The 12,964-nt window shown below is 34.8% G+C and overlaps 2 protein-coding genes across 3 annotated transcripts in view; one reads left to right on the top strand and one right to left on the bottom strand.

Moving 5' to 3' along the window:
* The window catches only part of LOC126739042 (adenylate cyclase type 3), a 1,002,544-nt gene that overhangs the window by 643,045 nt on the left and 346,535 nt on the right, over positions 1-12,964 (bottom strand). The window lies entirely within an intron of this gene.
* The window catches only part of LOC126739058 (uncharacterized), a 117,846-nt gene that overhangs the window by 48,961 nt on the left and 55,921 nt on the right, over positions 1-12,964 (top strand). Inside the window, exon 12 of one of the 2 annotated variants that reach the window (XM_050444581.1) lies at positions 2,336-2,448. The exons of the other annotated variant lie outside the window; for it this stretch is intronic. Coding sequence (XP_050300538.1) covers positions 2,336-2,390 — 55 coding nt within the window. The 3' untranslated portion in view covers positions 2,391-2,448. Of the gene's footprint in view, positions 1-2,335; positions 2,449-12,964 lie in introns of those variants that run through there. 2 annotated transcript variants of the gene reach the window in all.

Raw genomic sequence — 12,964 nt, 5'->3', positions numbered from 1 at the left:
AGGCTCATTTTCTTCATAATCAGACACCACAATTTCGACGATGTCAGGTTGATTAAACAAAGCAGCCGGATCATCTACCGCAGAAGGACCTCCACTTTATGACTCGTCACCATTATCCTCTGAGTCGCAATCAGAAGAAATTTTGATATAATCGTTGTAAATTCTATCTATTTCAGCAGAGAGCTCATCTTCTGTCAGGCCTACCAAATTGAAACTGAGTGCATCATGCCGGCAACTCATGTTTCTTACAGTACGATTTTTAAAGACTTAAAAATAACAAAACAACTGTTTCAAAAATAACGTACATTAAAAACGTACATAGAACTCGGTAAAATAAAAATTTTTTTCAAATAATTTTATTTGATAAATCGAAAAATACCAATACGGTCCTCTCTAATTTAAATAAGTTGTTCAAAGTTGTCACCATTAACTTTAACACAACGACTGCTCGACGTAACCACTGTTCCGTAACGGCACGCCATAGAGAAATCGGTTTTTGTCTAACTGTTACCGCAGCCTGCTCAATACGTGCTATTAGTTCTTCTTGTATGTCGATAGGCGTCTTGAAAACTAAACTTTTCATATACCCTTACAAAAAAAAGTCACATGGATTTAGGTCTGGCGACCTTGGCGGCCATGCACCTGGTCCATTTCGGCCAATCCACCGATTTGGGTAACTTATATCCAAAAATTCGCTCACTTCTCGTCTAAAATGGGCAGCATGCTCTATCCTGCAGGAGCCAGATAGCTTGCCTGATATTCAGTGGCACGTCTTCTAACAGAACAGGCAAATTATTTTGCAAAAAGTCCAAATAAACATCGCCCGTCAAACGGTCTGGTAAGATAAATGGTCCAACAAGTATCCTATTCACAATTCCTGACCACACATTAGCAGTTAGAAGTGGTGTTGAAAATTGGTTCTGCGAATTGCATGGGGATCATCAACAGAACAAACATGCGTATTTCGAAAATTGTTCCCGTTTCGGGTGAATGTTGCCTCGTCCATGGCTAAAATTTTGTTCGAAAAATGTCTTCAGGCAGTAGCGCTTGGACGCGTTGAACGTGAAAGGGATTAAATTGATTCTCGCGCAATGTTGTCCATACTTTTGTTTGACTTAATCCGACCTGCCCTGCAACAACTCGAGTACTTGTTGTTGGATCTTCTTCCCGATGAGATTTAAAATTTGTTCTTCCCTATGAACATTTTCAGGTCTCTTTCCTCTTCCTGCATGCCCTTCACGATGTTCCCGTAAATCGCCAGTATCCCTAGCCCGTTGAATAAGATTTATGAAACTTCTGGGTGTAGGATGATTATCAAAGGAAAGCGGTCTGCGTATAATACCGAAGCAGCAGCAGCACTTTGAAGACACTCTCCATAAATAAGCAACATATCCACAAGTTCATTGTTTTCATAACGTTGTGCCATTTTTAGGATTTGCAAATTTAAAATTAACAACAATAAACCAAAAATGTCTAAGACTAACTGATCGGCGGTACAATGCGTGATCGATAATACAAAAATTCGAGCAAAAACTAAACATAAACAGACGATGAAAAACAAACCCATATTTACTTTTTTTATTCTGTATGTCCCTTGTTTTTGAGTGTATCGAAAAAAGTTATTTGAAAAAAATTTATATTTTACCGAGTTCTATACACAGTTAAAAAAAAGTATCAACTTAAAAATCACCCTGCATATCAGAAAAGAAGAAAACAAAAAGATGTCTTTAATTTAATTAATTTTTGCAAGGAATGGGCCTAATTTTAAATGTAATTGACAAAACTATACTACCGAATTGCCTTCATAAAACCATTTAAAAATGTTGACTCTTTAGGAAGTCGCGCAGCTAAATGAGTCATGCCGCTTTCATTATTGTGATTTTGTAAAAAATTAACACAGCAAATATAAAAAAATACGGTGTTGCCATTATATTGGACAATGCGTAATCTTCCATTTCCCAACTTATATATACGTTCTGGTTGCTTACATTCAAAGCGTTTATTTTTATAACATTTTATATTATATGGGGTGTCTCAAGAAGAGCGCCAAATTTGATTTAAAAAAAAAACTTTTTTTTAATTTATTTGTTTATACTGACTTTTTATTTGTACTTGCTTAATTGCTGCTCTATGACGTCACGTCATAATAGTTATCAATAAATTAAGTTAACACCGTACCATACAAGTAAAATGGGGGCCAATTCAAATTCGACGCTCTTGTTGAGACACCATATATATATAAAACATACTTATTTGTGTATTTTTGCAACTTATGTCTATATCACATTGGATATAGACATGTATATTCTAATACATAATTGTTTTATGCCTGCAGGGAAGCCCAAGCGACTAGTACAGTAGGGCCCGCCAAAATATCACCGTTAAATTGAAATTTGATTGATTTGTAAATTTTCTCTTGAAGATAATAAAAATACAAGAATATTAAAATCATTAGGTTTTATTTCCGATATTACAAACATTGACTAAACTTTGGCCGATTCTATTCATGGCAGAAAATCACTTTTTTAAGTTTTATACTATAAAAAGTGTCTCATTAAGAGCGCCGGATTTGAATTTTAAAAAAAAACAATTTATTCTTAAAATTGTAGATAATGTTTTTGCCCAAAGATATTTCTTAAGTCCAAAAATGTACGCAAACAACATGTAGAATTAATAGCATATCCAAGCCTCTACTTGATATGAATACCTCTTATAGTAATTCTAAAGAGGGTATCGCTAATATACTATTAGCAACTCATTTCATAGTAATTTGTATTAAAATTTATCCAGGGTTGGGAAAAATTAGTAGCGCTTAGAGATAAATATTGTAACGAAATTCGGGAACACACTTTTATTGTCAACGTCAAAAACCTTTTTAAACCCCGATGGAACAGCTTCGAAATATTTAGAATTATGTTCATTCTTTTTGCTCAAAGAGACCAATAATTTTAGGAGAATACTGACAGTCAAAACAAACAGGCAAGTATACAAATTCTAGAAAATTAGAACTGCAGGGATTTACAATAATATAACCTAAATAACCTAAATTGGGGCCAAAATGGGGCTCTCGAACAAGATGATCTACTTAAAAACTAAACACTATAGATAAAAATAATACACCAAACGTAAGTAGAACCCTAGAGAAACCCTACGAATCAACTTTAACTACAGAATACTAATAAAATTGTACAAAAACTAGAAGAATAACTAACGTATTTACATTTTCATAATACTGCTCTCCTCTCAAGTTTCAAACATGGGACCACCTGAGTCATGATAGGGCGCTAGCCGGACGATGTTTACAATTTTCATCTTCGTTGACGGATGTCGCTGGATACGGTACACCACGTCGTTGATTCTGGTGACCACATTGAATGGACCTTCCCAATTCTTCTGGAGCTTTGGTGACTTCGTCCTCCGTGGATTGTATAACCGGACATTATCCCCAGGATTAAAACCGGTAGAATTTGCCTTTATGTCATAGCGTGATTTCATTCTGTTACTTTCTAGATGAAGTTTATCCCGTGCTTGTCCGTGAACAATTTGTAAACGCTCTTGTAAATGGTCGACGTACTCCTCAAAAGTTTCAGACTTATGGGGTCTTCCAGTAATAATATCCAAAGGTAAACGAAGTTCATCACCGTAAACAACTTTTGCCGGGCTTTTTCCAGTTGACTTGTGGATAGAAGAACGATATGCCAATAGGAATGGTTGTATACAGGCATCCTAGTCGGTTTGCTTAGAGTTTACCACTATCCTCAAATAGGTTTCAAATGTGCGGTTAAATCTTTCAACCATTCAATTGGACTGAGGGTGTAGGGGGTTGTACGGGTCTTATTGATTCTCAGCAACTGGCATACTTGTTAGAATTTGTGACTCAAAGTTCCTTCCTTGGTCTGAATGTATCTCTCTGGGTACACCAAATCGACAAATCCAGTTCTGGAACAGCACTTCAGCTACTGTCGTTGCTTCTTGGTTTGGAATCGGATAAACCTCGGGCCACTTACTAAAGTAATCCATAGCAACAAGAGCATATCGGTTTCCAGAGCTACTAGTAGAAAAAGCTCCTGCTACGTCTATGGCAATTCGTTCAAAGGGTGCACCAAGAAGATACTGCATCATCTTTCCTCTTGACCGGGTTCTTGGGCCCTTGCTTGACGAACGCTGCTCACACTGTCGGCACCAGCGTTCAACATCTTGATGACTGTTCAGCCAGTAAAACTGTTCTCTAACTTTTGCCAAGGTCTTACTAACTCCAAAATATCCTCCGCCGACACCGCCATGAACAGCTTCAAGAACTTCCGGAATCCGTTTTCGAGAAAGGACTGTCAGACATGTCTTTTCTTTTCCATCTACGCTCTCCTAGACTCTTTTTAACAATCCATCTTTTATAACCAATGAATTCCAATGAGACCAATAAGCTTTTAGTTCTGGAGATTTGTCAGAAATATCTTTCCATTCTGGTTTTGAAATTACTCGAGATTTCAGTTCGTAAATAAGATCAAATACTGGGTCATCACACTCATCCTGGATTAAACTAGCTACATCCTACTCTTTAGAACTGTGAAGGCCAATACGATTACAAGTAAATACTTCTGGATGCTGTTTTGATTCCTTTTTAAAACAATATTGACATATTTCAATACAGGGTCTTCTCGATAAAGCATCGGCATTTTGGTGATATTCGCCTTTCCTATGTTCTATTGTAAAGTCATACTCTTGTAATCGTTGAAGCCACCGTGCTATTTGTCCTTCGGGGTTTTTAAACTGAAACAGCCATTTTAATGAAGCATGGTCAGTTCTAAGGATAAATCGTTGACCATACAAATATATATGGAAATGTTCAATAGCTTTTACTGCTTCCAATAGCTCTCGCCTGGTGACACAATAGTTTCGGTTTTGATAATGTTTTACTGAAATAAGCTATCATTTGCTCGCCATCTTCATATTTTTGTGATAGAACGGCCCCAATTCCAACATTACTTGCATCGGTATTCAAAATAAAAGGTTGTCCAGGAATCGGATATGTTAAAATTGGAGATGTGCATAGTGCTCTTTTTAACTGTTAAAATGCTTCTTCACAGTTTGTTGAACAACTAAATATCATTTTGTCCTCCGTGAGCTTATGTAAAGGCTTTGCAAGATTAACGAAATTTTTTACAAATCTTCTGTAATAGGTACAGAGACCCAGAAAGCTTCTTAACTGGTGTTTGTCAGTGAATCGTGGCCAATTTTCGATTGCTTCTACTTTATCTGGATCAGTCTTGACACCTTTTTCTGATATTACATGGCCAAGGTATCGAACTTCTTTTTGAAATAAGCAACATTTTTTAGGACTTAGCTTCAGGTGGGCCTCTCGGAGTTTAACAAATGCCTTTTGAATATTCTTCAAATGATTTTCAAATGTTTTTCCCAGTATGGTGACGTCATCTAGATAAACTAAACATGATTTCCGAGTCATTCCACGTAAAACTGTTTCCATAAGTCTCTCAAAGGTAGCTGGAGCATTGCAGAGTCCAAAGGGCATGACTGTAAACTGCCAAAGTTCTGTTCCAGTCGAAAATGCGGTCTATTCCTTATCTTCTGTGTGCATCTTTAGCTGCCAGTATCCACTCTTTAGATCGAGCATTGAGAACTATTGTGAACCTGATAGCGTGTCCAGGGTTTCGTCAATTCTTGGTAGGGGATAACTGTCTTTCTTGGTAATGTCATTCAGTCGCCGATAATCTACACAAAATCTAGTGGATCCATCCTTTTTCTTCACTAGCACAACTGAAGATGTCCAAGGACTTTGAAAAGGTTCTATCACTCCTTGTGTCCTCATTTCTTGAAGCATTGAGGAAACTTCTCCTTGTTTAGCTATCGGAATTCTTTGAGGTGCTTGTTTAATTGGAGCATTGTCTCCAGTGTTAATTCGATGCTGCACTAAATCAGTTCTTCCCAGGTCATTATCGTGCAAGGAAAACACATCTTGATTTTCTTCAAGAAGACGTCGCAATTTACTACACTGGTCCATGGTTAAATTGACAGATGAATCTTCAAATAGGTTTTATAAATATACAGGAAAAGGTCTGTTTGAATAAGGACTTCTATTAGCATTTTTCATGACTGCCACTACTTCAGAGCATACCCCAATGTTCTCTCCTTGTTTCAGGTGTTGATCATATCCTTTTAAATTTACCATTCGAACCAAAACAGTAGATTTCTTCTGCGTAGATAACGTCTTGGCTGGAAAAATTCCTTGACTATATAGTTTGCGGTTTTCCATGGGCTTAATCAAAACAGTTTCTCCCTCTTTTCTTCCAGTTGTAGCATTAACCACCACCTCTGAATTTGCTGGTATGGTAATATCCTTGAATAACTTAACGATTCTGGTATTTACTTTATCTTCATATAGGTGGTGCATAAAAATCTCTTCATTTCTCATCGTCAATATCCGGTTATATACATCCATTTTAAACTGCTGAGCATTCATAACATCTAATCCTAATATGACATCATCCATGATTTCTGCCACTAATACTGGCTGATGGAATGTTGTTAAGCCAATGGTGACTGTTGCTTCATGCAACCCAACAATCGGGATCCTTTTTCCATTTGCAGACTCCAGAATTAAATTGGGTGGTGCTGAAAGCCTACAGTGTGCTACGATGTTCGGCTTCACAATAGTATGACTTGATCCTGTATCCACTACCATCTCACATTCACGGCCGCATATTTTTCCCAGTACTACCAAGCTCTCTCCAGGATGTGGCAGCCGGTTTAGTCTTATACGTGGGGCTTGGTAGCACCCAGCCAGCTTGAAGTTGAAGTTTTCCTGGTTTCTTGGATCTCTTAAATGCTTGGGGCATTGACGTTTAAGGTGCCCCTCTTCATTGCAATTCCAGCATTGCAATGGTCTTTTAGGTTTCCTTGCTAATAATGATTCAATCTTCTTCAGGCGGTCTTCGAGATCACTTTCCGAAGTTCTGATTTGTCTTATTCGTGTTTGCCTTCTAGTTGCTTGAAAAGCTGCCTCATACTCTAGTCCATGGGCCAAAGCTTCTGAAATACTTTTATGATGAGCCATCCTTAGAGCGTGTTTAGTATCTGGATCTCGAACTCCGTTAATAAAAAAATTTATAGAAATTTGTTCTCGAAACTCTGTTGGGGCTGAAGGGTAAGCCAGATTTACTAATCGAGCAATATCGGCCTCAAACTATTGGAGTCCATCATCGGGTTGTTGTCTTCTAGATTTCAATTGAGCCTGGTACACTTGTTGTAGATGGGCTTCACCGTATCTCATATCCAAGGTACGCACCAGTACGTCGAAATCAAGCTGATCCTCAGATAGCACCATTCTTAATATTTCTGTAGCTTCTCCTTTAAGCCTTAGCTTAAAGATTGATTGCCTTTTCTTCGTTATCCCAGCGATTTCCCCTAGCAGCGGCCTCAAACTGATTCAAATAGGTACTCCATGCTTCTTTGCCGTCGAATTTTGGTGGCTTTACTTTCATCATTGTTTGCATTCCAGGATCGGGATGAAGAGGAGTCCATTTTACTTTTATCTCTAGTTCTTGGATCTTTTTTTTACTTGTCCCAATTCTTCTTCTACTGTTGCTTCAAAGTTAGTCATTAATTGTTTCTGATTCTTCTCCAGATCTTTTTTAAGTTGTAAAACTCGTTCCTCTTATTTTCTGTCTCATTCCTCCTGCTCCTTTTTAAGATTATCTTTTAAATTCAGTAAGTCATCTTTCATGGTTCGAATCAGGTCTTCATTTTCTTTCTTCAGGCACCGAACATAAACTAGAATAGAAGGATCACTCTAAGCGCCGCCCAAAATATTGCCTTTCTCACTCGCTTTCTGATGCTACTCTTTTTTGCTGCCCGGTGGCGACTGCGTTATACGGGGGCGTCTTCAATATTAGAACTATAATAGCGTTGTGCGGAAATTTTGTACATTAAAAATGCCGGCGATATGTTGCGTAGATGGCTGCAGGAGTAAAAGGGGATATACATTTTTTTTTAAATAAAAATGTATTAGTTCACAGAAAAAATACACGCTTTTCTTCGGTATTTCTTAAATATCTCGGAAAATTGAGATCCTACAAAAAAATCTAATAAACAAAAGTTGGTTTAAAAACCAAAGATTGGCTTTTGCTTGATTTATCTAGGTGCTATAGGCGCTAAGATACAACTGTGTGAACATAACCCCTTTTTTTAGATAACAAAATATAATGACGTAAAATAATAACGTAAAATAATAACGTGAAATAATTTAAAAAAAAAACGTTTTTTAGACAAATATCAAGCACATTTTTTCAAGTATGTACTATCAAAACCTTTAAAAATAAACTTGATTGTAAGTCATTAGCATAAAAATTAAAAAAGTTAGAAATAAAATAGAAATAATTGCAGTTTTAAAAAAAATTATCATAAAAAATTATGTATTTATTTCAAAAATTAAAGCGTAGCCTTCTACAATGGACTATATATAGGTACCAATAATATGTTCAAAAAGTGTCAGCGATTTAGAGTACATATTTTTTTTAAATCGTGATTTTAATCTAAAAAAATGCAAAATTTTTGGTAACATTCTGTTATTAGTGGTGGTTTTTAATAGTGAAAGCTATCCGATTTATTATTAGTTGCATTGCAATCATTTGAATGATATAAATTTTAGCCACTTATACCGTCTAACCATACTTAAAACTGCATTTTTTTCGTCATTAAGGGTGGTTTTTAAGGGTTTAAGTTTCAAAATATTGATGTGTACTATAATCCCCAATGTAAAACTATATTTATTTTGCATATTTATATGAATTCTAGGTTGTAAAACACCTATTTTCGTTTTATTTGAATTTTAGTGGTTTGTTCTTTCATCCTCTATTTAAAAAGCAAATAATTAGGCATTTAATAAGTTTTTTTTATTTAACTGCCTTTTTATATTTCACTGTTACCGAGTTCCATATGCTGAGTGTTGTTATCACATTATTATGTAAATTTTATTAAATATTTAAAAAATGGGTATATTAACGAAGTTATTATTAATTAAGTGTATGTAATATTAGGTAGGTAGTTTCTTGGTCAGTTAAGAAAAGAGCATGAAAGGAACGTAAAGCTAAGATTTAATTGTGTACATTCTAATAAACTTAATTTTAAAGCTATCTACCAAGTGTTTTTCTTACAGTTATTTGTTCAAAAGAGATACTTAATAATATTCTTTCAATTTCATTTTAACAATAATACAAAGTGCCTTTAATTTCAAAAAATTCCATATTATTACACGCTGCCCGCCGCGATGTACGAAAATATTCCTTATTAAAAATGTTTCAAACACCCCCCGTATCGTAAAGGATTGCCGTCGAAACTAAATAATGATTTACGACCGCGTAAAAAAAGTCGGCACTGTTTAGAAGTCCCTACTTCAAACGGCCGCAAGAGAGTGAACCTACTGTCTTGTTCTTTATACTGTGCTTCAGGTCAGATTTAATTGTCTTAAGTAAATCTTCGTGTTTCTTGTCTCGCTCTTCTTGTTCTTCCCTCTGTTTACGGTCTCGTTCTTCTTGTTTGTGGTATCGTTCTTCTTATTCTTCCTTCTGTTTACGGTCTCTTTCTTCTTGTTTGCAGTCTCGTTCTTCTTGTTCTTTCCTCTGCTTACGCTCTCGTTCTTCTTGTTCTACTTTTTGCTCGTCAAACTTCCTTAATAGCAGCTCCATCAATTTCGCGGTCTCCATCTTAGCCTGACTTCTTGTTAAAGGCATCCACTAAAATGAGCTTCCAAATATCCTTTACTTCTGACACCAATTGTAACGAAATTCGGGAACACACTTTTATTGTCAATGTCAAGGACACTAACCTAACTCGCCTTGACTGTCGTTTAATTGTTTTCAAGGTAAAAACTGACTAAACAATTAAAACTGAATGAATTGTCACGAAGCACGTCCTTTTTAAAACCCGATGGAACAGTTTCGAATTATTTAGAATTATCTTCATTGTTTTTGCCCAAAAAGACCAATAATTTTAGAAGAATACTGACAGTCAAAGCAAGCAAGTATACAAATTCTAGAAAATTAGAACTACAGGGATTTACAATAATATAATCTAAATAACCTAAATTGGGGCCAAAATGGGGCTCTCGAACAAGATGAACTACTTAAAAACTAAACACTATAGATAAAAATAATAAATCAAACGTAAGTAGAACCCTAGAGAAACCCTATCTAAAATCAACTTAAACTACAAAATATGAATAAAATTTTACAAAAACTAGGAGAATAATTAACGTATATACATTTTCATAATATGTTCAATTTTTTTTACAACTTTCTAATAATTTTAGTATAACTAATAAATAACATAATAATAACTATAGCATTCAAAAATACTGCAAAGTAAAATAAGAACGTTTATCAAAACAGCCATTAAAAAAACATGTTCCACATCTAAAAAATCCAGAGACACAAATTTAGTAAAGAAACAAAAGGCGTTATAAACAAAGGAACAAATGTGATAAAAGGCACTTCTTAACATAAATAGCTAAATAAAATTATAAAGATGAAAACCAAGTTGTTAAGACGAAAGGTATTTTCCAACATATCCAAATAAATGTCTCCTTTTAAATTTCCGTTAATAAATATTGGCCCAATCACTTTATTTCCTAATATGCCTGCCCATACATTAATTTTTTGAGGGTACTGGGTATGCCCTTCTACAAATGCATGAGGATTTTTATTGCTCCAATATCTACAGTTATGCTTATTAATAAAGCCATTTAGATAAAATGTACATTCATCGCTGAAGCAGATATTCTTTACTTGAATAGTATTATCATTAGTAGCTTCAGTCATTTTTTCACAAAACTCAACTCGCCTATCGAAATCGTCTTCGGTTAACTTTTGCAATATTTTCATTTTAAATGGATGAAATTTATGAAGTTTGGTAACTGTGTGAACAGAGCCTAATGAAATACCAGTGGCAGCAACAATTTTGCGTAATGAAATATTAGGATTTATTCCAAAATGACCCAAAACTTCGACTTGAGCGGCTTTATCCAAAATTCGCCGATGATCACGTTTTTTATTTGCAACAGATCCAGTTTTGGTAAACTTAGTAACAAGGTCCAAAACATACCTATGCGAAGTTATCTTCTCCGGATGTCTGGCGTTAAACGTGACGGCAGTATGCCGAGCACATTGATTTTGGGCACCATAAATTAGAATAATTTCCACTCTTTCGGCTAGTGTGTAAACCACTTTAGAAGTAAAATCTTCAATTCAACAAATAAATTTTCACTATTCCAAGACTGTCACTGTTGTTTTCTGCTAAACTGTATCGCTTTTAATTAATTTTCTGCATTAAAAGACTTAAACTGATTTAAATTGTATATTTTTATAACTAATAAAATATTAATGATGTGAGCATGGCGGCGGCTGCTAGAGAAGAGAGCGATCGTCTCGTTCAGCGCAGTTACAAAACCAAGGCTGGCGGCGTTGCCGCGTGTGTGACAAATTCTTGAACTTAACAGTCACAAATGTAACTGACGGCAAAATAAATTCCTTATTTTCCTTAGCAACTATAAATAACTAAGCAGTATAACTATAACAATAAGTACAGTTCGCCCAGGATATCTGTGTTGATGAAAAGAATGCGGAAAAAAAATTCAGGTTGTTATTTAGTTTTTTCCACGTCTAATCTTCGAAATCGCTGCTTATGTTGGTGGTTTCCGTTTTAAATTAAAAACGAATTGTAGATTTGGCAAACCCTAACAGGCAACATTTTGAACACTTGTTGAAATAAAAACTGATATTTTCATGTTTTTGTTTTCTATCTGAGCAAATTAAGATAAACAAAGATTTTTTAAATTTTCTCGAAAACGAATAGACCGATTTAAAATAATCAAACGTCAAAATAAAAGACTTTGAAAGACCGTTTAAACAAGCTATTACTCGATACCCCTTGCCATTTAAAATTTTTAAGGGGATGACCCTGGGGGGCATTGGGTGAAAGGGGGTGAAGTAATTTTAGGTTAGAATCAATATAATCATCAATAAAATAAAAGAACATCAATATAATAGGACAAGTTTAGAAAATTTTAAAATAAGTAGTAAACTTAATAGTACAGAATTTGACAATCTAAATAATTGTGAATCAATAAACTCCAACTTTCAAAATTCCAACTATAATAATAATAATAATAATAATAATAATAGATTTTCAAGTAATTATAACCAGAATATACCTCATTCAAGTCAGAGTTCTTTTGTTAATACAAATAGATTTGCAAATAATAATAATATCAATAATCAAAATAGGCCAGGACAAAATCAAAATTTTAATCAAAGATCTAGTAACCACAATAAATTCCAAGCTTCAGATGGTTATGGACAAAACAGACATTTTAATTCTAAGAATTTTAAGAACAGTAATTTTAAAACAGGTCCTAGTGGTCTAAATTATCACAATTCTGGCAACAAAAATAACAATAATTTTGGTAATGCTAATTCTGGAGTAAAACTTTGTTTTAAATGTGACCAACCAAATCATTTTGCTAAAAATTGTACATCAAAAATTAAAAAATGTTTTGGCTGTGGAAAAGATAACTTTACTAAAATAAACTGTCCAGATTGTAATAGACATAATAATCAGGGAAACGGCTCGAGAAGCCAATCTTAGGTCAAGGGGTTTGCTTCTGGTTTTGATTCGACCATGGATTGTAAAAATAAAATTGTACTTGACTATGTATTAGCACATGTAGGTCCAGGGGATTGTCCTTATTTATCAGTAGAAATTTTTGGGTCTAAATTTTATGGTCTTTTGGATTCAGTTGCAAATAGGACTTTTATGGGTAGTTCTGGTTGGGAAAAATTGAAAATATTGGGAGTTACTTTGAACATTAATAGGAGAACATCTTGTACAATAGCTAATAATATGTCGTGTGAATGTATAGGCGTTGTTAGCGTGCCTGTAAGTGTAAAAGGAGTTG

This window comes from Anthonomus grandis, chromosome 8 (assembly GCF_022605725.1).
Source record: "Anthonomus grandis grandis chromosome 8, icAntGran1.3, whole genome shotgun sequence".
Taxonomy (NCBI): Eukaryota; Metazoa; Arthropoda; class Insecta; order Coleoptera; family Curculionidae; genus Anthonomus; species Anthonomus grandis.
The sequence above is the reverse complement of the archived record's forward strand: the minus strand, read 5'-3'. Positions and strand labels throughout refer to the sequence as shown.